This window comes from Rhinopithecus bieti, unplaced genomic scaffold (assembly GCF_001698545.2).
Source record: "Rhinopithecus bieti isolate Rb0 unplaced genomic scaffold, ASM169854v2 scaffold_14936, whole genome shotgun sequence".
Lineage (NCBI taxonomy): Eukaryota > Metazoa > Chordata > Mammalia > Primates > Cercopithecidae > Rhinopithecus > Rhinopithecus bieti.
The window spans coordinates 1,115,991-1,140,281 of record NW_016808811.1 but is presented as its reverse complement, the minus strand read 5'-3'; the positions used below and the strand labels follow the sequence as shown (position 1 = coordinate 1,140,281).

General features: G+C 41.3%; 1 protein-coding gene and 1 long non-coding RNA gene across 2 annotated transcripts in view; one reads left to right on the top strand and one right to left on the bottom strand.

Moving 5' to 3' along the window:
* Nucleotides 1–310: 310 nt before the first annotated feature.
* On the bottom strand, nucleotides 311–4,478 carry LOC108538897 (uncharacterized). The gene is made up of 2 exons (XR_001888220.1): nucleotides 4,156–4,478; nucleotides 311–1,859 (listed from the first exon to the last, which is right to left on the bottom strand). It is a non-coding gene; the product is annotated as an uncharacterized LOC108538897 (long non-coding RNA).
* Nucleotides 4,182–24,291, top strand: part of ARHGAP42 (Rho GTPase activating protein 42) — a 327,325-nt gene continuing 307,215 nt past the window's right edge. The window contains 1 exon segment of the mRNA XM_017887227.1: nucleotides 4,182–4,355. Within this exon segment, the coding sequence (XP_017742716.1) occupies nucleotides 4,202–4,355 (154 nt within the window). The 5' untranslated portion in view covers nucleotides 4,182–4,201.

Genomic DNA, 24,291 nt, shown 5'->3' with positions numbered 1-24,291 from the left:
CTCCGCCTCCTGGCTTCAAACGATTCTCATGCCTCAGCCTCCCTAGTAGCTGCTGGGATTACAGGTGCACGCCACCACACCCAGCTACTTTTTCTATTTTTAGTAGAGTTGGGGTTTTACCATGTTGGCCAGGCTGATCTCGGACTCTAGGTGATACGCCCACCTGGGCCTCCCAAAGTACTGAGATTACAGGCTGAGCCACCGGGTCTGGCCCCTCTTATGGGTTTTAAATGTATATCTAATTCTTATTTCTTCTTTGCTTCTCTTTTTGATGACTGAATCATCTAAGTGAAATAAGACAGACACATAGTGCAAATATTGTATAATTTCATTTATATGAGATACCCACATTGTCAAATTCATAGAGACAGAAAGTAGAATGGTTACCAGGAGCTGGGAGGAGGGGAAACCAAGAAGAAACACTTGGTTTCTGTTTAGTCATCTCTTACCAGGCTTGAGCTTAACCTCAGATTATCTGAGTCTGGGTGGTCTGAATCTACATAATTAATTGAAAAGTAATAATAGCTTGACAGTAACACTTACTGAGTACATAGGAAGTGCCAGGCTTAAATGTCAGACATGAGTTACGTCAAGAAAAAGTTTTAGGCAGATTTACAAATGCCATATTAATTTACTATCCTCTACTATCTATTTACTCTCAAAAACAAGTAAACAAAGCCCACACATCCTATTCCAGAATCAGGAAAACAAACAGAGACATTTCTCTGTGCCAAAAAGCTTGTCAGCCAATAATATTTGCAAAGCTTACCATGCAGCTTACAGTGTCATGTGTTATGAAGTGGAGAATTCTGGACAGGCTATATTTCAATCCATTACATTTGTTTATGAAAACAAGCTTGCAGGTATTGCTGATCTTTTATATAGAAAGTCTATTCTCTTGGAAAGAATCTGGTTGAGTTAATTATGATGGAGAGAATAATACATGGAAACAACAGTTTAAAACTGACAGTAAATCCACCTTAAAGCAAAAGCATTTGTGGTTTTTCTCAAGTACTTGTGTTAATGTGGCATAAGAGAAAGCCTGACTAGCAGGTATAATTAAAGTATGAATCACAGGAATAAGGCATGAGTAACTATGAAAACACCTACAAGAAATAAGCCCATTATAACATGATAAACTTTAGGGACTCATGAGTGAAGGGTAGGGGAAAAAATCCTAATTCCATGTAAATGCAATGATGGGCCTGAGTGGAAACATATCGATAAACAATAGCATCAATGTATTATTAGCACAGTATCTGTGTGCGGCTGTGGAACATAGCATCTTCCGCCTTATGTTATATGGGTACTTATTCTCTACGTTTCCTTTTTCTGAGAACTGCTTGAGGTCATGGATAATGCTTCTTCTATCTTTTTATGGAAATCACTTCCCTACCCAGACCTTAATCATGTAGACAGTAGACATAAAACATATAATTACATACATGAATGGGCAAATGATAACCCATATCGTAGAATCTACAACACATCTGCCCTGGCATGTAAGACTTTTAAAGAAAACTAAATATTGACATCCAATATATTAAATACAACTTATGAAACACCATTGATGCATTTTTAAAGACTTAATCACAGTACGATGATTTAATGAAAAACAGGAAGAGAATGTTATATTTTATCATTTCATATCTCAGCAGTTTGGCACTGGATTCAGTTGTTAGGAACAGCAACATGGCAAAAGTTGAAAGGAATCTATTTGGCATGGGTGGTTTTTTGTCTTTCAGGCAGAGTAATAAGTAAATATAAAATCACCTCAGGTGAAACACAGTCCACTGCTGTTTATGTCATGTCATTTCATTAACTGACAAACAGAATTACTGCCTCTCCCTTCCCCAACCCTGCAAAAGAAAAAAAAAAATTGAAGAGTATTTAGTTGACAAAAATTCAACACTTGGAGTTAAAATGGCTCTAATGGTGACTGGCCATTTTGCCAATATGTTGAGGGCCAAAGATGTACATATGATTGGAAGGTGTTTTGAGATGGAGTCGTTCTGTCTCCCAGGCTGGAGTGCAGCGGAGCAATCTAGGCTCACAGCAATCTCCGCCTCCCAGATTCAAGTCACTCTACCGCCTCCAAGTGACTCTCCTGCTTCAGCCTCCCGAGTAGCTGGGACTACAGGTGTGCGCGCCACCAGCCCCAGCTAATTTTTGTATTTTTGGTAGAAACTGGGTTTCATCGTGTTGGCCAGGATGGTGTCCCACTCCTGACTTCAAGTGATTCCCTGCCTCAGCCTCCCAGAATGCTGGTATTACAGGCATAAGTCACTGCGCCTGGCCCATACTGTTTACACGATCTTATCCTGTTTCAGGTTTACATGTTATTTTTAATGTTCATGTACATTTAAAAAATTGAAACCAAAATCTTGACTGGCTCTGAAAATGTAAAGCACTTTAGTGGAATTTTCCCATGATCTGTAGAATAGTTTTAAACAGATGGTTCACATGGATAAAGCAATGAAAATGTAGAAATTAAAAGCAGATCCTTAAGAACAATATCTGAGTTCTCAGAAATCCTATAGATGATGTCAGGACGAGATGTAAAGCAGTCGTTTCTTTTGCTGTCAAGGTTTTAAGGGAACAGAAATTTATTAGGTGAACCTCTACCGGAGGAAGGATAATGCCTGTGGGTAGGAGTTAACTATTTATTTCAAACTCCAGTCCACTTCAACAATTTGAAAATCTCCCCGCTCCTAGGACAATTCCATCTAGGTGCCAATAGGAGATACTGCTATTGTGATGCAAATAGGTATTCTTCTAGAAGTAGGAGCACGTAAGTAGAGTGAGGATGACTTGAAAAATCATCCCACCGGCCGGGCGAGGTGGCTCAAGCCTGTAATCACAGCACTTTGGGAGGCCGAGACCGGCGGATCACGAGGTCAGATCGAGACCATCCTGGCTAACACGGTGAAACCCCGTCTCTACTAAAAAATACAAAAAACTAGCCGGGCGAGGCGGCGGGCGCCTGTAGTCCCAGCTACTCGGGAGGCTGAGGCAGGAGAATGGCGTAAACCCAGGAGGCAGAGCTTGCAGTGAGCTGAGATCCGGCCACTGTACTCTAGCCTGGGCGCCAGAGCGAGACTCCGTCTCAAAAAAAAAAAAAAAAAAAAAAAAAAAAAAAAAAAAAAGAAAAATCATCCCACCTTCCCAGCTATGGAGTGGGGGCGGGGGGAAGAAACACTACCAGGCTGGATCAAGGAAACTGAGGGGTGGGAGAGCGACGGGACAACTTCTCAACGTGGAATTCAAATGCATTCAGTCTGACAGTGTGAAGTAAAATCTAAATGAACTTTAGACAGTAGTATGTTCCATCTACGCTTCAAAATACTCAAACTTTAGGGAAACTTAACGTTGGTTTTTCTCCCAGAGAATTTTAGGGAGTAGGTGGAGGGGACGACTGTTAGGGGAGCTATATTGGGAGTCAGATCCTTTTGTGAAGCGGGGGACCCCGAAGTGTCACCAAGGGCTAGCCGAAACCAGGGGCCCAAGAGGGGACAGGGTTAACACCCCGCCAAGGCCGGAGCGTAAGCGCGCGCGTAGCGCCGGGAGCCCTGGAGGCAAGTGAGGGAGGGGCGGGTGGGGGCAGGAGGGTAAAGGGGCCGAAGGGGCTGGTGGCGCGGGTGGGAGCGCGGCGGCGGGGAGGAGGGATCTGGGAGCTCCGCCGGTCCGATTTTGGGCAAGGCGCTCTGGGCCCTGGCGTCCGCCGAGGGGGAGGGTTTGCCCCAGCAGGCGGGGAGAGTTGGCGGCTGTGCGCTGATTCTGCCTTCACAGCCGAGGATCGTCAAGAGAGGCTTGCGAGTGGAACGGCCCGGAAGTGCGGGCGCGCAGTGAGAGAAACTTTCCGCTCCGCCGCAGGCGGAGCCCTTCGCGCCCCAGCGGCTTCCGAACGTACGATGCTCAGTTGACAACACGCTGAGCGGTACCGTGCGAGGGCAGCCGGAACCGCCGGTCCCGCGCCGCAGCCTGCGCTCGCCTTAGCCCTCGGGGAGGAAGACGAGGCCGCGGCGCAGGCGGTTCGGGGCTCGGGGCCACGTTTCCTTCGGGGGGCAATCAGTCGCGCCTCACGTCCAGCGCGCCTTCTCGTGCGCATCGCGCTCCCAGCGCCCGCCCGCGGCCGCCGGCTGCCCCCGCCCTGACCGCCGGACCGGACGTGCCCGCGGCCGCCGCTGGCAGCGCCTGTGCAATGGGGCTGCCCACTCTGGAGTTCAGCGATTCCTACTTGGACAGCCCGGATTTCAGGGAGCGCTTGCAGTGTCACGAGATTGAGCTGGAGCGAACCAACAAGTTCATCAAGGAGCTCATTAAGGACGGCTCTCTGCTCATCGGGGCATTGAGGAGTAAGCAGGGCTGGCGGGGGAGTGGGCACCCGGATCCAGAGAGTCCCCGCGGGGTGCGGGTCCGAAGGGTGGGTTGGAAGAATCGGAGCTTCTTTTGTTTGAATGGATTTGGGGACAAAAGCTGAAGAGCTCCCCTGCTGGTGGCCAACAAAGTTTGTTCTTAGGTGTTCTTGACTTATTTACTTACATATCTACAGGGAAGGGAAAGTTCTCTACAGGGCACTGGAATATAGCCTGAGGAAAGTCGTTCAAAGCCATCTTGTTGTGTAATGCTCCTAGAAAGATGTTGGGGACTTTAAATTTTTTAAAAAACATTGTTGTGTCTATTAATAGTTTGAACTAAAAAAGCCCTTAAGGGAGTAATCAAGAGTTTGTCTTAAGGATAAAATTAGACTAGTTTAGTGATATTAAAAGAAAATTATTAATTTCTCCCGTACATCAGTAGCTCTTCATTGGACACAGTCATTGAGTTGGCTTTTTAAAAAGCGTACATTTGCAGTTTTGCCATTTTGTAAGATAATCGAAGACAGCATGGCACCAGTGCATTTTAACTCTGCAAGTTTTCTGTGCGTCTTAGTTTGGGTTTGCATTGTGTGGGTGTTGGGTGTGTCATTGGATGAAAGTTCAGGGGTTAAAGGCCAATCAGAACTTCTGAAGATCTATAGAATATAAAGACTGTTACAGTCTATAATATAGGGCTTCTTCCACCTCCTTTCCCATACGCCTCCTGACCAAATTTTCCTGCCTCCTCCTTTTATCCTCTGGATCTTTGCTTTCAATTACTAAGACCTAAGAGTATCTGAAACTCAGGAGTTTCTCTTACAGAGAATTGAGCACAGCTACATGATATGGCTTGTTACCTTTCCCAGGAGGTATCTGCATCTTTAAAAAAATTTTTTTTATTTCTTTGTTTTTCTTTTTTTTCCATCTTCAAAGGAGCCTGTGAAAAGTATTTGCATCTTAATAGAGGCTTCTGGATGTTTTAACTACTGAAATGAAGCCCTGGAATCTCTGGTCACTTAAAGCTGGGTGAATGAGATACTTTAAAAAGGTAGAGAGACCTTTGGGTGATCTAGTAATCCCCAGGACATATATGGGGGCATCATCTTTGTATAACAACATGGTAGGGATGTGTGTGCCTAAAACTGAGACCATGCTAGCATCAGATCTATATTTTGAAACATGTATTAGCAGTAAGGAGGGAGCTTAGCAAGATGTCTTGAAATTAGTGTGCTCCAAAATATCTTTTATTTTAACCATCCCAAATGTTAAAACATTTACTTAACCACTTGTGTTACTTAACCAAGGTAAAGATAATATATTTTATGCCCATATTCACTTAATTTCTGAATTCGAGGCTACTACTGATAATGGCATTTACTGTGATTTGTGAAAAATATAGTTTCTCTGCAATTCTTGTCACCCTGCATAAACACTAATGTGAACTGTCCTTCCTCTGGCTTGTAAATCCTGGTTAAAGTCTCACGGGACTAACCTCTTTGCATCTAAGACAGCATAATGCCTCTTCAAAAAGAGCTGCATCTCAGAGTGCCAAATGCCAAGCCAATTCTTGGTGGAGGTGCCAGATGTTCTACATTTTTCTCCCCGCTCTGCTTGAGATAAACTTTAGTGTTTTAGAAGTTGAAAATACTTACATACCTTTGATAAATGCTCTGACAGGTACATTATATTACGAGTGACATTACATACTTTATTATGATGGTTTAATCTAGCTTTGTAAAAGTCAGGTGATTCCCATCATTGTAGGTTTGTTCTTCCATTCATAAGTGAAGAAATCTTGGGAATGTAGGTTCTTTGAAGATATAGGCCCTGCATCTTAATTTGGCTTATGTACTTAAATATACAACCTGTTGTCTTTCTAGGATTCTTAAGTTTGTGGTGAGAGTGTATTGCTGTAACTAACATTTGATTATTACTTCTTTCATTGTGAAAAGGAAAATATTTTATTCCTTGGTAAAATAATTCCTAACAGCAGCTGCCAAATAGGAGGGATTTTGGAGCAAAGGAACCCTTGAAGTCACACTACAGCACTGATTTTTTTCCTACCAAGCCACCTTTTGTCTGTTGGGGAGGATGCTCTGACGCCGGGCTGCAGCTGCTTGGATAGGAGGAGTGTCAAAAGGATTCGAGGCCTGCTTGGTTCTATCACTGGCTGCCCCTGCCCTGACCACTAGCCCAGACGTGTCCCCTGGCAGAGGACCATGGGGCTGCCCATTCCACTGTGGGAGCCTCCCTGTACCATGAGTCTGCCCACTCCACTGAGGGAGCTCTTCTTCCCCCAGTCTGTCCTTTCTGTTTTTCTTGCCTGCCTGGTGAGGACGTCACCTTCCCTAACTTTATACAGACTATTTCAATAGATGTATCCATTATCCATTTCATTTTTTTTTTAAGCGCTGCACTGTTATTTTTGTTAATAATTAATGCATTCTTAATGTAACCTTGTTTAGCAGACAATCATCAATGTACCTCTAAGCATATTATATTATTTTTATACCTGTTGTTAACTTTTCCTGTGAGAGTTTTGGCTTGCACTCTGTTAGTTAACACACACCTGACCATTCCAGTAAGTGACACATTCTCCTTGCTCTGTGGTTCAAGTTGTAATTTCTTCAGTAGACTATTTGGAAGACTCCTTTAAATTGAACTAGAAGATTTCAATTGAACTGGATGATTTCAATTTTAAATAATACATATAAGATACTTAGCGTGTGTTTAAACATCCATTATTACATTTCAGATTCATGTCCACTTGGAGAAAAAGGATAATAGTTAATTAAGTGTATTGACCTAGACTTGGATTTGAATTTTGGTATCATCAAGTACAGTGTGATAGTTGGCAAGTAAGTTAACCTCTCTTAGTCCTAACTTTCCTGTGAAGTGAGGAAAATCTATAACAATCTTACCATTAGGATTGTTTGCTCATATTGTTATATGCCACATAGGTATTTTGTGAGTGATGTTTGAAAATATTCTTACTGGTGAATAGTTTTAGTTAATGGTGTATGATTGAACATCTCTACCCTTTTCATCAAATGTAATTCTTTGAACTGTATCCTTTTAACAGGTGTCAGTCTTAAAATTTGAGCTGTGAAAGAGTCAGTTACTTTTGCTTATTAACTTTTTTCCTTTTAGTAATTACATTCAAAGAAACATTTCAAAATTGATTTTTTATATAATTTACCCTTTACTTTTTCTTGTCTTTATACTTTTGAATTCAAAGAGTCATCTTTAAGTAAAATGAGCTTTCTCCTTGTAAGAATACACAGACCCCAAAAGAGACAAAAGAGAATAGACAGAAATAGACAGAATGGAAACTTGATTAGCAAGGAGATTTTAATTTATTTATGTTTTTGAGACAGGGTCACTCCGTCATCCAGGCCGGAGTGCAGTGGTGCAAACATGGCTCACTGCAGCCTCTCCCTCCCAGGCTTAGGTGATCCTCCCACCTCAGCCTCCCCAGTAGCTGGGACCATAGGAATGCACCACCAGGCCAGGCTCATTTTTGATATTTTTTGTAGAGTCAAGGTTTATACCGTGTTGTCCGAGCTGGTCTCATCAAACCCCTGGGTTCAAGCGATCTGCCTGCCTCCACCTCCCAAAGTGCTGAAATTACAGGCATGAGCCATCACACCCAGTGCCACAAGATTTTAAGTGTTCTAACCACAGACACAAAAGTCATAAGTTTATGGGGTAATGATCATATTAGCATGATTTAGCCATTCTACAATGTGCGAAATATATATAACATCATGTTATGTCTATCAAAACATTATATTGTACACCATAAATACATACCACTTTTATTTGTCAATAAAAAATTAAAAAAGAAATAAATAGCAAGAGTTATACTCATTGAGTTGAATTGGTTGGGTGGGGAGAGCATTATCATCTTTCCTTCTCCACCCTAGCCTGCAGCATCCTGACTGTCCTTTCTGTCTTATTTCAGTCTTCTTCTAGTTCCCTTAAGCTGGAACTGGCCTGCTGTTTGGTCTGGTTTTTGGAAAATGTTTCTAAACTTGTATGTTTAGTATTGATCAAAGGAAAAAAAAGATAAAGGACTCTTGTATACATTTAATTATTTCTTGTGATAATTAAATATACACAAGCATGGAACTATAATTCTATGCTTATAACATTCATGCAATCTTAAAAGAAAATCAGTTTACAAAGTAAATAAAAACAATATTGTGAAACCAATACAAAACTTGTCAGCAACATTTAGTTAATCTAATGGATGATGTTATTGTGCTGAAGCTAATTTTCTTCTCAGAGGTTGCTGATAATATCTGGTGTGTTGTTGGTGATTCATTTTCTCACTACTTTTCCCAGTTGCAACCTGCAGTTCTTGAGAATCTTCTTGCCCTGATGATGGCCTTCCTTCCATCAGAAGCTTTATTTGTTTATTACTCGGTCATATTGCCTTTGTTCTGGTAGCAGTTGTTCCTGGCACTAGTGATCCATGACCCAAATGAATATGGCACCGATTATGTTGATGATGTGGACAGTGCAGTCAATTAAGGCATTAGCCAGAGGAGAGCGCAGTTTCTTAAAGGTGTCTACCCTGAGTGTCCACAGACCTTAGTTTGAGATACACTGCTATGATATATTTTTGATTTGGGAATTAAGTAGGTATTTTTAGTAAAGGAAAACCCTAAGTGCAAACAGCAGGTGGAAATGTCTTAGATAAGACGAGGTACGTCTGCCTTTCATTTTCTGTGTTTCACTAACTCAGCTTAGACTTTTTTCACTCAGTGCTTTACTTTTTAAGCCAGCTTTGATTTTGTGTGTGTGTTCTGGGCCCACTTTGCTACTAGAATTTTTGGTGGCACAAGGAAAGATTAAAAGGGGGGAAAAAGGCAAGTTTACAAAATTTGAGACTTCCCATAGTTACTGCCCTGTTTACTTGGTCATCCTTTAGCTTTTCGTAAGAACTGCCATTATTTTAGGCTCTTTTTAGTTATTTAAATTTGCATGTAGGTTTTTTTTTTAAAGTGGAACTCATGGTAGATTCCTGTTTATTTGGCAAGAATTCCTTATTCCACTAAGGTTGTTTGCTTGTGTAGTTGGGCAGCCTAATCAGAGGTGTGGAGGTGTAATTACTTCAGCCATTCATTTACTTCTTATAATCATTAGAATTTAAGTTAAATGAGCAGAAGTAATTGCATCTTTCAGATGAGCTGTAATTAATTTTAGGAACTAGTAGATTAGGAATGTGGTGCTTTAAGGTTCTGTTTCCAGAGACCTGATGCAAGTAAAAGCAGTTATACTTGTGTTAATTTAAATGTGAGCCTTGGCGCTCATTAGAGTGAAATTAAATTGGGCTGGCTATTTACTTCCATCTTACCTCTCTTCTCATGATCTCCATGAGCTTAATAGGTGCCCTTTAACAGTATCTTTATTTCTCCTAGATTTCTTTTTTCAGCCCGTTGTAATTAAAGGCTTCTTCTGGGTTAGGTCAGAGAATGGGTTACTGTTGGAATAAAAAACAGTTCCTGTCTAGTGGAGACTGGCTTAGCAATAACTGCCTTTTGCACTGCCTATTACAGTTATGATCAAGGTACTTTCATAGTGCAGGAAACTCAGGTAACCACTATACTTTAAGTCATTGAAGAGCTGATTTAGCAAGTCTCCATTCATTTATTAACATTTCTTAGAGTACAGTGCTGATTGTGTTAATGATGGTGTTTAAGAATTATTCAGATTATGTAAGATGAAAACGATAAAGCTTACATTAAGATTGGTTTCTTTTTTTTTTTTTTTTGATGGAGTCTCGCTCTGTCGCCAGGCTAGAGTGCAGTGGCATGATCTTGGCTTGCTGCAACCTCTGCCTCCCCGGTTCAAGCAGGTCTTGTCTCAGCCTCCCAAGTAACTGGGATTACAGGCATGTGCCACCACTCCTGGCTAATTTTTTGTATTTTTAGTAGAGATGCGGTTTCACCATGTTGGCCAGGCGGGTCTCAAACTCCTGACCTCAAGTGATCCACCCACCTCAGCCTCCCAGAATGCTGGGATTACAGGCGTGATCCACCTGGCCGGGATTGCTTTGGTGTCAAGTGCGGTTTTTATTAATGTGTATTTGGAGAGTGGCAAATCTTTTCTGTAGATTCATAAACAGAAATAATATCCTAATATTTTAAAATGAGGAGATTAAGCTGCATTAAGTAAATGATATGCAACACTGAAATGTTTATTTTAGATAGATAAGAAAGGTTGAAGGAAAGGGGGGTTATTTAGTCTTAAGTCACTTTCATGAATATTGATTTCTTGCCAGAGCTGTGATTGCCACCTTTTCTGGCCCAGCCATCTCTGCGGTATAAATGGTAATTTCTGCTCATTTCAGCCTTCTAGGCAGGTGCCAGCCTCCCTGCAGCTCTACCTGCCACCCATTAATTTCACCTTGGAGCTCTTCCAGTCTTCCTTTTCCTCTAGCCTGCTGAATCTCTGCCCAGCATCTGATAATCCTTATAGTGTATCTCCAGTGGTTCAGGCCTCATCAACCATGGGCTGCTTCTTGCTGACTTTCATCCTGAAAATTAGAATCACGTGCTGAGGTCAGGCGCGGTGGCTCACAGCTGTAATCCCAGCACTTTGGGATGCTGAGGTGGGTGGATCACTTGAGGTCAGGAATTTGAGACCCGCCTGGACAACATGGTGAAACTCTGTCCCTACTAAAAATACAAAAAAATTAGCCGGGCATGGTGGTGCATACTTGTAATCACAGCTACTCAGGAGGCTGAGGCAGTAGAATAACTTGAACCCAGGAGGCAGAGGTTGCAGTGAGCAGAGATCGCGCCATTGCACTCCAGCCTGGGTGACAGAGTGAGACTCTGTCTCAAAAAGAAATAGTAAATAATAAAAACACTTGCTGAGTACCTGTATCTGTAAGGTACAGGGCCTGTGCTCCATGTTTTACAGCTGCCATATTCTGAGTTATAATGGCTGGTTTTTGTATAAGCATAGCAACTTATATAACATTTGTTCACCTTAATGGCCCTTGAAGCAAAGGAAAAGAGGCAGGATGATACCAGGACAGTCAATGGAAATGTAATTATTTTAATTATTTTGTCTTTGGCATTTAAATATCAGTGGATATTTCTGGTAAGGTAGATTCTTTTCTCTGTGATTCATTTGCTCTTGATGCTCAGGCTGGAATGCAGTAGCGAGATCTTGACTCACCGCAACCTCCACCTCCTGGTTTCAAGCGATTCTCCTGCCTCAGCCTCCCAAGGAGCTGGGATGATAGGCGGCCGTTATCACGCACAGCTAATTTTTTGTATTTTTAGTAGAGATAGGGTTTCACCATGTTGGCCAGGCTGGTCTCAAACTCCTGACCTCAGGCAGTCCACCCTCCTTGGCCTCCCAAAGTGCTGGGATTACAGGGGTGAGCCACCGCACCTGGCCTCTTGGATTCATTTAACCAGAATATTTGGTTAATCAGAATACTCCATTCTTTATATCTGCAGTATTCTGATTCTGTTATCAAGAATCCAGTTATAATACTAAAGAAAATGTTTTGGTGGAACACGGATAGAACACTGTGTGTAAGGAATGTGAAGTGTGGAATAGTAAGGTACCTTATAGTAGTTAATAATCTGTCAGTTGTCCCAACCTTTTTCCTTTTTGCTGACATGGGAACACATAAAAGAGGAAAAATAAGCCTGAATTTTCTAGGATTTTGAAAATAATTCTTCTAATTTAATTTTTACGTGGAATATAGTGGGGAAAAGCTAGGATAAAGCTGATAGTGGCTGGGCGTGATGGCTTACAGCTGTAATCCCAGTGCTTTGGGAGGCCGAGGCAGATGGATTGTTTGAGTTTGAGTTGGAGACCAGCCTGGGCAATGTGATGAAAACCCATCTCGACAAAGTATATAGAAAATTAACTGGTATGGTGATGTGTGCCTGTAGTCCCAGCTCCTTGGGAGGCTGAGGTGGAAAGATCGATTGAAGATCGGGAGGTTGAGGATGCAGTGAACCATGATCGTGCCACTCCACTTTAGCCTGGACAACAGAGCAAGACCCTGTGTCAAAAAAACCAAAAAAAAAAAAAAAAAAAACTAATAACACTTTGTAGATTATTTTATGTAAAATCAATTATGACAGATTTTCAGTTCCAATTTTTAGATTCTATGGTAAAAGTCTATTTTTTAAATTTTTAAAATTTTATTTATTTATTTTTTTTGAAGCAGAGTTTCTCTCTTGTCACCCAGGCTGGAGTGCAGTTGCATGATCTTGGCTGACTGCAACCTCCACCTCCCAGGTTCAAGCGATCCTCCTGCCTTAGCCTCCTGAATAGCTGGGATTACAGGTGTGCACCACCACACCCAGCTAATTTTTTGTCTTTTTAGTAGAGATGGGGTTTCACCATGTTGGTCAAGCTGGTCTGGAACTCCTGACCTCGTGTGATCCACCCACCTCAGCCTCCCAAAGTGCTGAGATTACGGGTGTGAGTCACTGTGCCTGGTCCCCTAATTTTTAATTTAATTTAAATTTTTAGAGACAGGGTCTTGCTGTGTTTCCCAGGCTGGAGTGCAGTGGCTATTCAGAGGCAAGATCGTAGTGCACTACCGCCTCAAACTCCTGGCCTCAATCAGCTCTCCCACCTCAGCCTCCTGTGGAGCTGGAACTAATAGGAACATGCCACTGCACTCATCTCAAAAAGTCTTAATTTTTAAAGGTGTTTTTAAAATGCCAAGCATGACATTCTAAAATGTTGGTTCATCTGACTTGGTGATCATCTCTGGGTATACTGGAGAGGATCTTCTATTTTGTTAAGAATGGAGAACCATCCTAGGAGGTTGTCAGTGTCAGGTAATATGTAAAAAAAAATTGGAAAACTGCTGCCTGTATATAAACTTGTTAGATTAATAATAGTACTATCCCTGAATCTTGGCTTTACTCTGGAAAAAGTAGGTAGACATGGAATGACATCCCTTTATTTGGAAGTTAGGCGCATTATCAGCAGTGGAATTTCTGTGATATTTCCTCATGCAAATCTAAAAAGCCGTATCGCCTGCTGCTCTGCGAAAGACATGCCAAATAGTGTTCCCTCGTGTGTAAATATATACTGGAGCTTATCCAAATGAAAGACCCAGGTTCAGTTTTCTCTTTTATATACAGGAAAAGTGATGATTTAATTTGGAAGACTGGTCTGTGTCTGTGTGTGGACGGGAGTGATAAGGCACTAATAGAAATAAGTATTCTGTGTAGTGTATTATGCCTTTCAAATGAGAGCTATGTAAATTGGTTTAGTTCACTGTTGTGAGAATTTTGTCTTCTTCATTTATTTAATTTCCTTATTCCTTAAAATGTCTGAATGAAAGATAGGGCCCAAAAGGGGTGAAGGTGGGAGTGGATAGCAAGGGGAAGCAAATTAAAGTCAGTTGTGAAAACAATTTACACATTATGGTTTTGGAACTTGTATTAGACTTTCTCTTCCTTCTGTGAAAAAGTTACTCTGTAATACTAGAGAAGCAAAAGACTCTAAGACTAGCCTTCCAACTGTTTTGTTAATTTATTTTAAAACATTTTTTAATTCAAAATTAATTATTTGTAGAGATAGGGTCTTGCTATGCTGCCTTGGCTTGTCTCCAACTCCTAGCCTCAAGCCATCCTCCTACCTCAGTCTCCCAAAATGTTGGGATTACAGGCACGAGCCACCACACCCAAACTTCCAACTGTTTTAAAAGTTGGTTGTAATCCCATTACTTTGGGCAGCTGAGGTGGGAGGATCATTTGAGGCCAGGAGTTCAAGACTGGTCTGGGCAACACAGTGAGACCTACCTGTCCCTACAGAAAAAAAAGAAAATTATCTGGGTGTGGTGGTGTGCACCTCTAGTCCCAGCTACTTGGGAGGCTGAGGCAAGAGGATCACTTGAGCCCAGGAGGTCAGTGCTGCAGTGAGCCATGATCACGTCACTGTACTCCAGCCTGGGCCACACAGCGAGACGCTGTCTTAAAAAAAAAGGTCATTTTCCAAAATGGAGAAACTCCATCTCTACTAAAAATACAAAATTAGGCCAGCGTGTTGGCGCATGCCTGTAATTCCAGCTACTGGGGAAGGGAAGGCTGAGGCAGGAGACTCGCTTGAACCCGGGAGGAGGAAGTTGCAGTGAGCTGAAATCGCGCCATTGTACTCTATCCTGGGCAACAAGAGTGAAATTCTGTCTGAAAAAAAAAAAGGCCTTTTTTTTTTTTTAGTTGGTTGTGGAAAACTTAAGGAAGAACATTCTCTTTAAAAATCGTCGACTTTAGAGATAATCGAGGTGACTTTTTTAGAGGCACACTGTTTGCGGGAGATTTGGGAAAGCTGTGTACCATGAAATAATGATGTTGACATATGAGCTAAGGAGGGAGTTTTTAAAAGCAATTCTGGTTTTCCTTAGGGGTGACTTTTGCTAAAGTTATTACTTCTTGTAGTTCCAGCTCCATCACTGAACTTGTTTCTCAGTCTGTGATGTTGCAGAGCTCCTCTTCCATTTTCATTTTATTTCTTCTTTCTTTCTCTTAAATGTTGGTGGTGCCTTCTCAGCTCTTTGACTGTTTGCTTTCCTTGTGTGATAACATCTGCTCCCAGGGTTCCAGCCCTGACCTAATTTTCCTAAACTTTGGGCCTGATTTTTACCAGCCTAGGAGATATAACTACCCTGATGCCGACGTGCTTTAGGCAAATCAGACTCAATCTGTCAAAAAATAAGTTTTTCTTTTCCTCCAGCTTGCTCTCTCTGTATTCCTTTTTGTTCAGTTATAACATCATGTATCTGGTAATCTTCTCAGGAAACACTAAGTCCTTCTAACTCTTCCCATTTTTCACCCCATCCATTTTGTTAGCCCTATAATTCTATATCGAAAATATTTCAAATTTAATTTTCTCTGTCTGCATTAATATATTTAGTTTATATATAGAGAGATTAATGATTATTTTCTTAGCTTAAAACAGAAGTTTATTCATATATATATATAGCGTGATCCCGGCTCACTGCAACCTTTGACTCCTGGGTTCAAGCGATTCTCCTGCCTCAGCCTCCCGAGCAGCTGGGATTACAGGGGTGCGCCACCATGACCAGCTAATTTTTATATTTTTAGTACATATAGGGTTTCACCATGTTGGCCAGGCTGGTCTCTAACTCCTGACCTCAGGTGATCCACCTGCCTTGGACTCACAAAGTGCTGGGATTACAGGTGTGAGCCACCATGCTTGGTGATTCTCTTACAATTCTTGAGGTTAGAAATTTGAAATAAAAGTGCCGGCAGTGCCTTGCTCTGTCTGAGGTCTCTGTGGGAGGACCCTTCCTTGCCCTTTCTGGCTTCTGGTGGTTGCCAGCCATCCAGGGTATTCTTGGCTTGTAGATGCATTACTCCAGTCTCTGCCTCTGCTGTCACATGTCATTCTCCCTATGTGTCTCTGTTTATTATACAGGAAGATGTCAGAGATATTGCAGGTTTCGTTGCAGACCGCTGCAATAAAGTGAATATCACAATATAGTGAGTTATGTACATGTTTTGATTTCCCAGTGTATGTAAAGCTTATGTTTACACTATACATAGTCTATTAAATGTGCAATAGCATTGTGTCTAAAAAATGTACAAACCTTAATTACAAGATACTTTATTGTTGAAAAATGCTAACAATCATCAGAGCCTTCAGCAAGTCATAATCTTTTTTGTTGGTGAAAGGTCTTTCCTGGATGTTCACAGCTGCTGACTGATCAGGGTGGTAGTTGGTGAAGGCTGGAGTTCCTGCAGCAATTTCTTAAAATAAGACAACAGCGGGGTTTGTCCCATAGATTGTCCTTGTGCAGAAGATTTCTCTATACCATGAAATGCTGTTTGATAACATTTCACCCACAGTAGAACTTCTTTCAAAATTGGAATCTATCCTCTCAAACTCTGATTCTGCTTTTTTTAAGTTTATATAATATTCTAAATCCTTTGCTGTCATTTTAACAATGTTCACAGCATCTTCACCAGCAGTTGATTCCACATGGAGAAACCAATTTCTTTGCTCATCTGTAAGAAGCAGCTCTTCATTTGTTCAAGTTTGATCATGAGATTGTAGAAATTCGGTCACATCTTTAGGCTCTACTGCTAATGCCACTTCTCTTGCTATTGCCATTACATCTGCACTTGCTTCCTCCACTGAAGTCTTAAACCCCTTCAAGTCATACATAAGCGTTAAAATCAACTTTTTCCAGACTTCTATTAATGATATTTTGACCTCTTCTCATGAATTACAAATGTTCTCAATGATATTTAGAATGGTGAATCCTTTCCAGAAGGTTTTCAATGTACTTTGCTGAGATCCATCAGAGGAATTGCTATCTATGGTGGCTATAGCCTTACAAAATGTATCTCTTAAATCATAGGATTAGAAAGTTGAAATTACTTCTTGATCCATGGGCTACAGAATGGATATTGTGTCTATTGGCATGAAAGCAATATTAATCTTTTTGTACATCCCCATCATAGCTCTTGGGTGACCAGGTACATTGTCAGTGAGCATTAATATTTTAAAATTAACTTTTTTTTTTTTTTTTTTCTTGAGCAATAGGCCTCTCACCACACAGTGGATTAAAATATTCAGTAAACAGAGGTACTGTCATGGCTTTGTTCCATTTCTAGTGCATGGGAAGAGTGGATCTAGCATGCTTCTTAAGGACTCTAGGATTTTCAGAATGGTAAATGAGCATTGGCTTCAACTCAGTGTCACCAGCTGCTTGGGCACCTGACAGGAGAGTCAGCCCCAAGCTTTGAAGCCAAGTGTTGACTTCTCCTCTGTAGCTAGGAAAGTCCTACAGACATCTTCTTCCAATAGAAGGTGGCTTCATGACCACATTGAAAGTCTCTTGTTTATTGTAGCCACCTTCATCCATGCTCTAGCTATATCTTCTGGAGAGCTTGCTGCAGCTTCTACATCAGCACTTGCTGTTTCACCTTGCTCATTTATCATATGGGGATGGCTTCTTTTCTTGTACCTCTTGAACCAACCTCTGCTTGCTTCAAACTTTTCTTCTGCAGCTTCCTCACCTCTCTTATAGAAATCATAGTATTGAAGAGAGTTAGGACCTTGGTCTGGATGAGGCTAGCTTAATGCAATATTGTGGCTGGTTTGATCTTCTCTACAGATCACTCAGACTTTCTCCATATCAACAATAAGGGTGTTTTGCTTTCTTATCATTTGTGTGTTCACTGAAGTGGCATCTTTTTTTTTTCCTATCTCATGAAACTAGGAGAAATGGAGTAGCACTTTTAATTTCCTTCAAGAACTTTTCCTTTGCATTAATAACTTGACTGACAACAGAGACCTAGCTTTCAGACTGTCTTGGCTTTTGTTGTGCCTCCCTCATGAAGTTTGATCATTTTATCTTTAAAGTGAGGGATGACCGGGCATGGTGGCTTGCACCTGTAATCCCAGCACTTTGGGAGGCCAAGGTGGGCAGATTGCTTGAGCTCAGGAGATTGAGACCTGCCTGGTCAACATGTCAAGACCCTGTCTCAAAATAATAATAATAATAATAATATAGTACATAAAAATTAAACAATAATAAAGTAAGGGACATGCAACTCTTCCTTTCGTTGGAATACTTGGAGGCCACTGTAGGGTTATTAGTTGGCCTAATTTTAATATTGTTGTGTCTCAGAGAATAGGGAGGTACAAAAAGAAAAACAGAGATGGAGGACTGCCTGATTGGTGGAACAGTTAACACACACACAACATTTATTGAGTAGGTTCACTGGCTTATACAAACACTGTTCATGGCATCCCAAAACAGTTACAATGGTACCATCAAAGAGCACTGGTCACAGGTCATCATAAAGATGTAGTAGTAATGAAGAAATTGTAATATTGTGAGAATCGCCAAAATGTGATGGAGACAGGAAACAAGCACATGGTTTTGGCAAAGTGGTATCAATAGGTTTGCTCGATGCAGTGTTGTAAACAACCTTCAGTTTGTAAAAAATATCTGCAAAGTGCAATAAAATGAGGTTTGCCTGTATTTTAGTTAGTCTTTCAATTTGAATAGAAACATCTAGGTGCCTAGGATATTTTGTGTTCTGTCTTTTTTTTTTTTTTTTTTTTGACATGGAGTTTTGCTCTTGTTGCCCAGACTGGAGTGCAATGGCACGATCTCGGCTCACTGCAACCTCCACCTCCCGGCTTCAAGCGATTCTTCTGCCTCAGCCTCCCGAGTAGCTGGGATTACAGGCACGTGTCATCATGCATGGCTAATTTTTATATTTTTAGTAGAGATGGGGTTTCGCCATGTTGGCCAGGCTGGTCTCGAACTCCAGACCTCAGGTGATCCGCCCACCTCGGCCTCCCAAAATGCTGGAATTACAGGCATGAGCCACTGCGCCCAGCCTGGATATTTGTGTTCTAATTAACTGTTACCATATTGTGGATGCTCAGTAACTAGTGAACATCAACCAGTTTGCATTTTACTAAGGGCATGAGATGGAGGAGGATTTTGAATATCGAGCCAGAGAATGAGCCAGAGAATGGGGGCTATGAATATACTGTTTCGTAGTACTTTCAGCAGGTTTTATGTGCAACAGCGCTGGCTTCTCTGTGCTAACTTTTCAGACTAGATAATCTGGGGGAACATCATCATCAGAGCTTTGTTCCAGTGTTGGCATTGCCACTAACCAGTATTATGGGTCCAAGCCATTGGCCCCATATTCTGTTTTCATCAAAAATGACAATAACATTTACCTTATATTCCTTGTAGGATTTTTGTGTGGGCCAATGGAAAGAATGCATAATAACATCATATGAAGATGTAGCTTTTTTTTTTTTTCACTTGCTTTTGGCAGGATCATTGTAACTCGAATTATTTCAGCTTTTTACAAGATTTAACTTTAACAGATTCTTGTCAATGTTATTATCATATTCCCTAAAAATGAGAAATTATTGAAATGGTAATGCTTCTCTTAGGTGTTAAAGCATGGCCTTGTCCCACTCAAATTAGATCTGCTTAATAGGAAATGATTATAAGATATGATATCGTTTTGATTTACCTTTTAAAAAATAATTATCTATCTTGATTTGAGAACTAAGAAAGAATTAGGTTGGCATTTAGGGCTTAATGAACAGGCAGTATAGGTTTTGAGACAAAGACGTTATCTGCTGATGCTTTAGTTCTTCTGGCTCAGGTCAGTGGTGTACACAAATTATTTAAAATGATGATCACAATTTGCACTTCTCAGAAGTGAAATCAATAATTGGGCCATTTTACAAAATTAACTGGCCAAACTGCGGATGAGAGAACTCTTTCCCATGTCAGTTTCTGCACTGAAGACAGACAAAGGCTTAGAAAAGTGCTTTCCTAGGTGTCTCTTGTGATACACAGATGTTTTGTAAATGTAATTATGCTGAAGGTGAGCTCATCCAGGCAGTTACTGGTGAGAAACGAACATGATGAAATTGATAGGGCATCGCTGGAGGGGCTGAGTGTGTTAATTAGAGACAAAAGGGACATTCAGTTAAGAATTGAAGAGGAAGATTCAGTTGGCTCAGTGAGAACATTGAATTGAGCCTTTTAGCTAGTTGATCCAGGAAAGGTGGTGCAGTTAATTTTGTGTCAGCATCACCAGGAGAGGATATGTGGTTGGTGCCCTAAAAACAAAACAGTATTTAAAAGAAAAAAGAAGGAAAGATATTTCTTATTGGATCTGTGAGTTAGAAAGGCGCTCAGGCCTGCGATTGAGGGAATTAGGGAACAAGGGACAGGAAGTCTTAGCTTTTGGGACAGCTTAGAAAGTGAAGCACAGGCTGGAAAAGGCCAGCCTCGGAGGTTAAAGAGAATACAGATCCTGAATAATCCTGAACAGGGAAAGTCAGTGCGTGACAGTGATGGTGTCCAGGTTTGTCAAGTTTAAACTCTCTTGGGTGCACAACCTTTTCTTCCCAGTATTGCCTTCATTCCTCAGACTGCTGTAATGGAAATTAGAAATTTGGGCTGGGCATGGTGGCTCATGCCTGTAATCCCAGCACTTTGGGAGGCCGAGGCAGGCGGATCACCTGAGGTCAGGAGTTCGACACCAGCCTCACCAACATGGAGAAACCCTGTCTTTACTAAAAATACAAAATTGGCCGGGCGTGGTGGCACATGCCTATAATCCCAGATACTAGAGAGACTGAGGCAGGAGAATCGCTTGAACCTGGGAGGCGGAGGTTGTGGTGAACCGAGATCGTGCCATTGCACTCCAGCCTGGGCAACAAGAGTGAAACTCTGTCTCGGAAAAAAAAAAAAAAAAGAAATTAGAAATTTGTGAGTACATGGCTGGCTGAGTATGATGTTTTGTGATACCCACTGGTAAGAGGGGATGAGAGGATGAAATAAGGGTGCAGAAGCAAGATGTCAATTGAAAGATACTCTCAGATCAGGTATGGTGGCTCATGCCTGTAATCCCAGCACTTTGGGAGGCCAAGGAGGGAGGATCTCTTTTTTTTTTTTTTTTTTTTTTTTTTTTGTGTTGAGACGGAGTCTCGCTCTGTCGCCCAGGCTGGAGTGCAGTGGCGGGATCTCAGCTCACTGCAAGCTCCGCCTCCCGGGTTTACACCATTCTCCTGCCTCAGCCTCCCGAGTAGCTGGGACTACAGGCGCCCGCCACCTCGCCCGGCTAGTTTTTTGTATTTTTTAGTACAAATGGGGTTTCACCGTGTTAGCCAGGATGGTCTCGATCTCCTGACTTTGTGATCCGCCCGTCTCGGCCTCCCAAAGTGCTAGGATTACAGGCTTGAGCCACGGCGCCCGGCCTGGAGGGAGGATCTCTTGAAACTAGGAGATGGAGACCAGTCTGGGCAAAGCAAGACCCGTTCCTCTCCCGCACCTGCCCACTCCTTGTCTCTACAAAAATAAAAAATTAAGCCAGGTGTGGTGGCATGCACCTGTAGTCCCAGCTACCCAGGAGGCTGAGGCAGGAGGATCGCTTGAGTCCAGGAGGTTGAGGTTGGAGTGAGCTATGATCAAGCCACTGCACTGCAGCCTGGATGAGCCTGGGTGAGCAAAACAGCAACAAAAACAACAACAACAAGCCACTGCACTGCAGCCTGGGTGAGCCTGGGTGAGCAAAACAACAACAACAACAACAACAACAAGCCACTGCACTGCAGCCTGGGTGAGCCTGGGTGAGCAAAACAACAACAACAACAACAACAACAACAACAACCACCACCACACCACCACCACCAAAAAAAAAAAAAAAAAAAAAAAAAAAAAAAAAAAAAAGAAAAAAAAAAAAAAAAAAAAAAAACCCCCCCCCCCCCCCCCCCCAAAAAAAAAAAAAAAAAAAAAAAAAAAAAAAAAAAAAAAGAGAAGAGAAGAAAAGAAAAAGAAAGACACTGTCCCCGCTTTAAGTCCTTAGGTTATGGCTTGGATTTGTATCTTTGAGATTGTGCTTTGTACTTCTGTCAGGATATGTATTGACTCAGACTAATCCAAATTTAACCAAATAATCTGAATATGAAATCTGACTAAAACAGGGGTGGCGCTTTAGCTAAGCTTAGTGTTATCACTCACACATGTGCAGTGCTAATAACATTTCATCTTTAATCATTAGAACATTTTAATGTTAAATAGGATCATTGAAGATTTAGCCTTAACAGTCGTCAGCCTAGAATAGTAGCAAGAGACTCAGCTTTGGAGTCAGAGAAATGATTTTCAGTTCTAGGTCTGCTGCTTGTTAGCGGCTTGATTATGAACACATCACCTGGCTTCTTTTGTGAGTTTTTTCTTTGTTCATAATATGAGAGTGATACTTCCTTTATCTGCATATTTTTGGGATTCATTGAGATAAGACATGTAAAGTATCTAGTACAATTTATGGTACTTGGTATTAAATGTTAGTTTTCTCACTTTGTTCATCTGCAGCTAATGTTAAGACTAGATAGAAATTAGACGAGAGTTATACATAACCATCACCATATTTCCTTCAAAAGAGGATGTGAGATGATTTTTCTGAGCAATATCTTTACCTTACCTGGACACATGCATTATATTTAATTATTATTATTATTATTATTTTGAGATGGAGTTTCACTCTGTTGCCCAGGCTGTAGTGCAGTGGCACGACCTCATCTCACTGCAAACTCTGCCTCCCAGGTTCACGCCATTTTCCTACCTCAGCCTCCCAAGTAGCTGGGACTACAGGCACCCGCCACCACGCCCAACTAATTTTTTAAATTTTTTTTAGTAGAGACAGGGTTTCACCATGTTAGCCAGGATGGTCTTGATCTGACCTCGTCATCTGCCTGTCTTGGCCTCCCAAAGTGTTGGGATTACAGTCATGAGCCGCCGCGCCCGGCCTATTTAATTATTTTTTATTTCATTTTTTAGAGTCAGGGTCTCTGTGTGTTGCTCAGGCTGGTCTCAAACCCCTGGTCTCAAGTGGTCCTCCCACCTTGGCCTCCCAGAGTACTGGGATTATAGGCGTCACCTTGCCTGGCATTATGTTTAATGTTGATGTAAGAGCATGAATGTGCCTTGCAGTGGGAGTGCACCTGTACTGTGGAAGAGTTAACTTTTTTTTTTTTTGGAGACAGAGTCTCGCTCTGTCACCAGGCTGGAGTGCAATGGAGCCATCTTGGCTCACTGCAACCTCTGCCTCCCAGGTTCAAGCGATTCTCCTGCCTCAGCCTCCTGAGTAGCTGGGACTACAGGCGCATGCCACCATGCCCAGAGTTAGCTCACTTTTTAAGGACCTTTCCTCATCTGAGATTTTATGATTTTGTATATAAAATGGTTTTCATTGTATCTTGCCTGGATGATTTGATTACTTCCCTGTTTCTTTCCCTAGAAAGTTAGCTCCATAAGAGTAGGCACCAAATCTTTGGGACTCAGAAGATGGACACATTATGTATTTTTAGTAAGTGCTCATTACATGACTGAACTTACAGGAAGTTGTGTCAAACTAGTGTTTGGAGAGGCTGAAGTCTACAGATGGTCATTAACCACTTCATACTGGAACCACTTCTGAAACTTTGTATGTGAAGACAAATGTCATTGTGACAACTCTTTTAGCATGTTGTGTAGACTTACTAGAATGAAGTTGATTACAGTCGGCTTATTCAGGGAATTGATATTTGTATTAAATAATTAATTTTCTCTTCAGCAATGACAATTATATATAGTAACTCAGACTCAAGGGATATTGCTAAAATGTACAGGTGATTTATATTTCCTATTTGTAACAAAGCTTTGCATTTTCAAGATGCCATTTCAAAGGGTTGATTTTAATTTTATGGGAATGCCTTCTTTAAAGATGCCCTTTATATATTTTTAACAGCTTTCTTAAGATGTAATTCACTGCCATAAAATTTACCCTTTTAAGAAGCCACTGGTTTTTAATATATGAAGAGTTGTACCACCATTACCACTGTCTAATCTTAGACTATTTCTATCACCCCCAAAGAAACTCTGTCCCCATTAGCTGTCACTCCTTATTCCCCATCTTCTCTAGCCCCTGGAAACTGTTACCAGTATACTTTCTGTTTCTACATAATTGCTTGTTCTGGATTTTTCATACAAATGGAATCATGCAATACGGAGCTTCTTGTGAAGTGCTGTGCTTACTTAGCAGATTTCAAGGTTCATCCATATTTAAATGTAGATTAGTACGTCACTCCTTTTATTGACAAATGTTTTCAGATATATGAATGCACCAAATTTTGTTATCTGTTTGTCAGTTGAACATTTTAGTTGTTTCTTCTAATTCTTTGGCTGTTAAGAATAATGCTGCTGTGAACATTGATGTACCTTTTTTTGTGTGGACATATATTTTCATTCTTTTGGGTATATACCTAGGAATGCAATCGCTGGGTCATATAGTAACTTTACAACTCATTTTTATAATGAGAAACTTAAGTTTATAAGCATTTAAATTGCATTCTTTTTTTTTTTTTTTTTTTTTTTTTT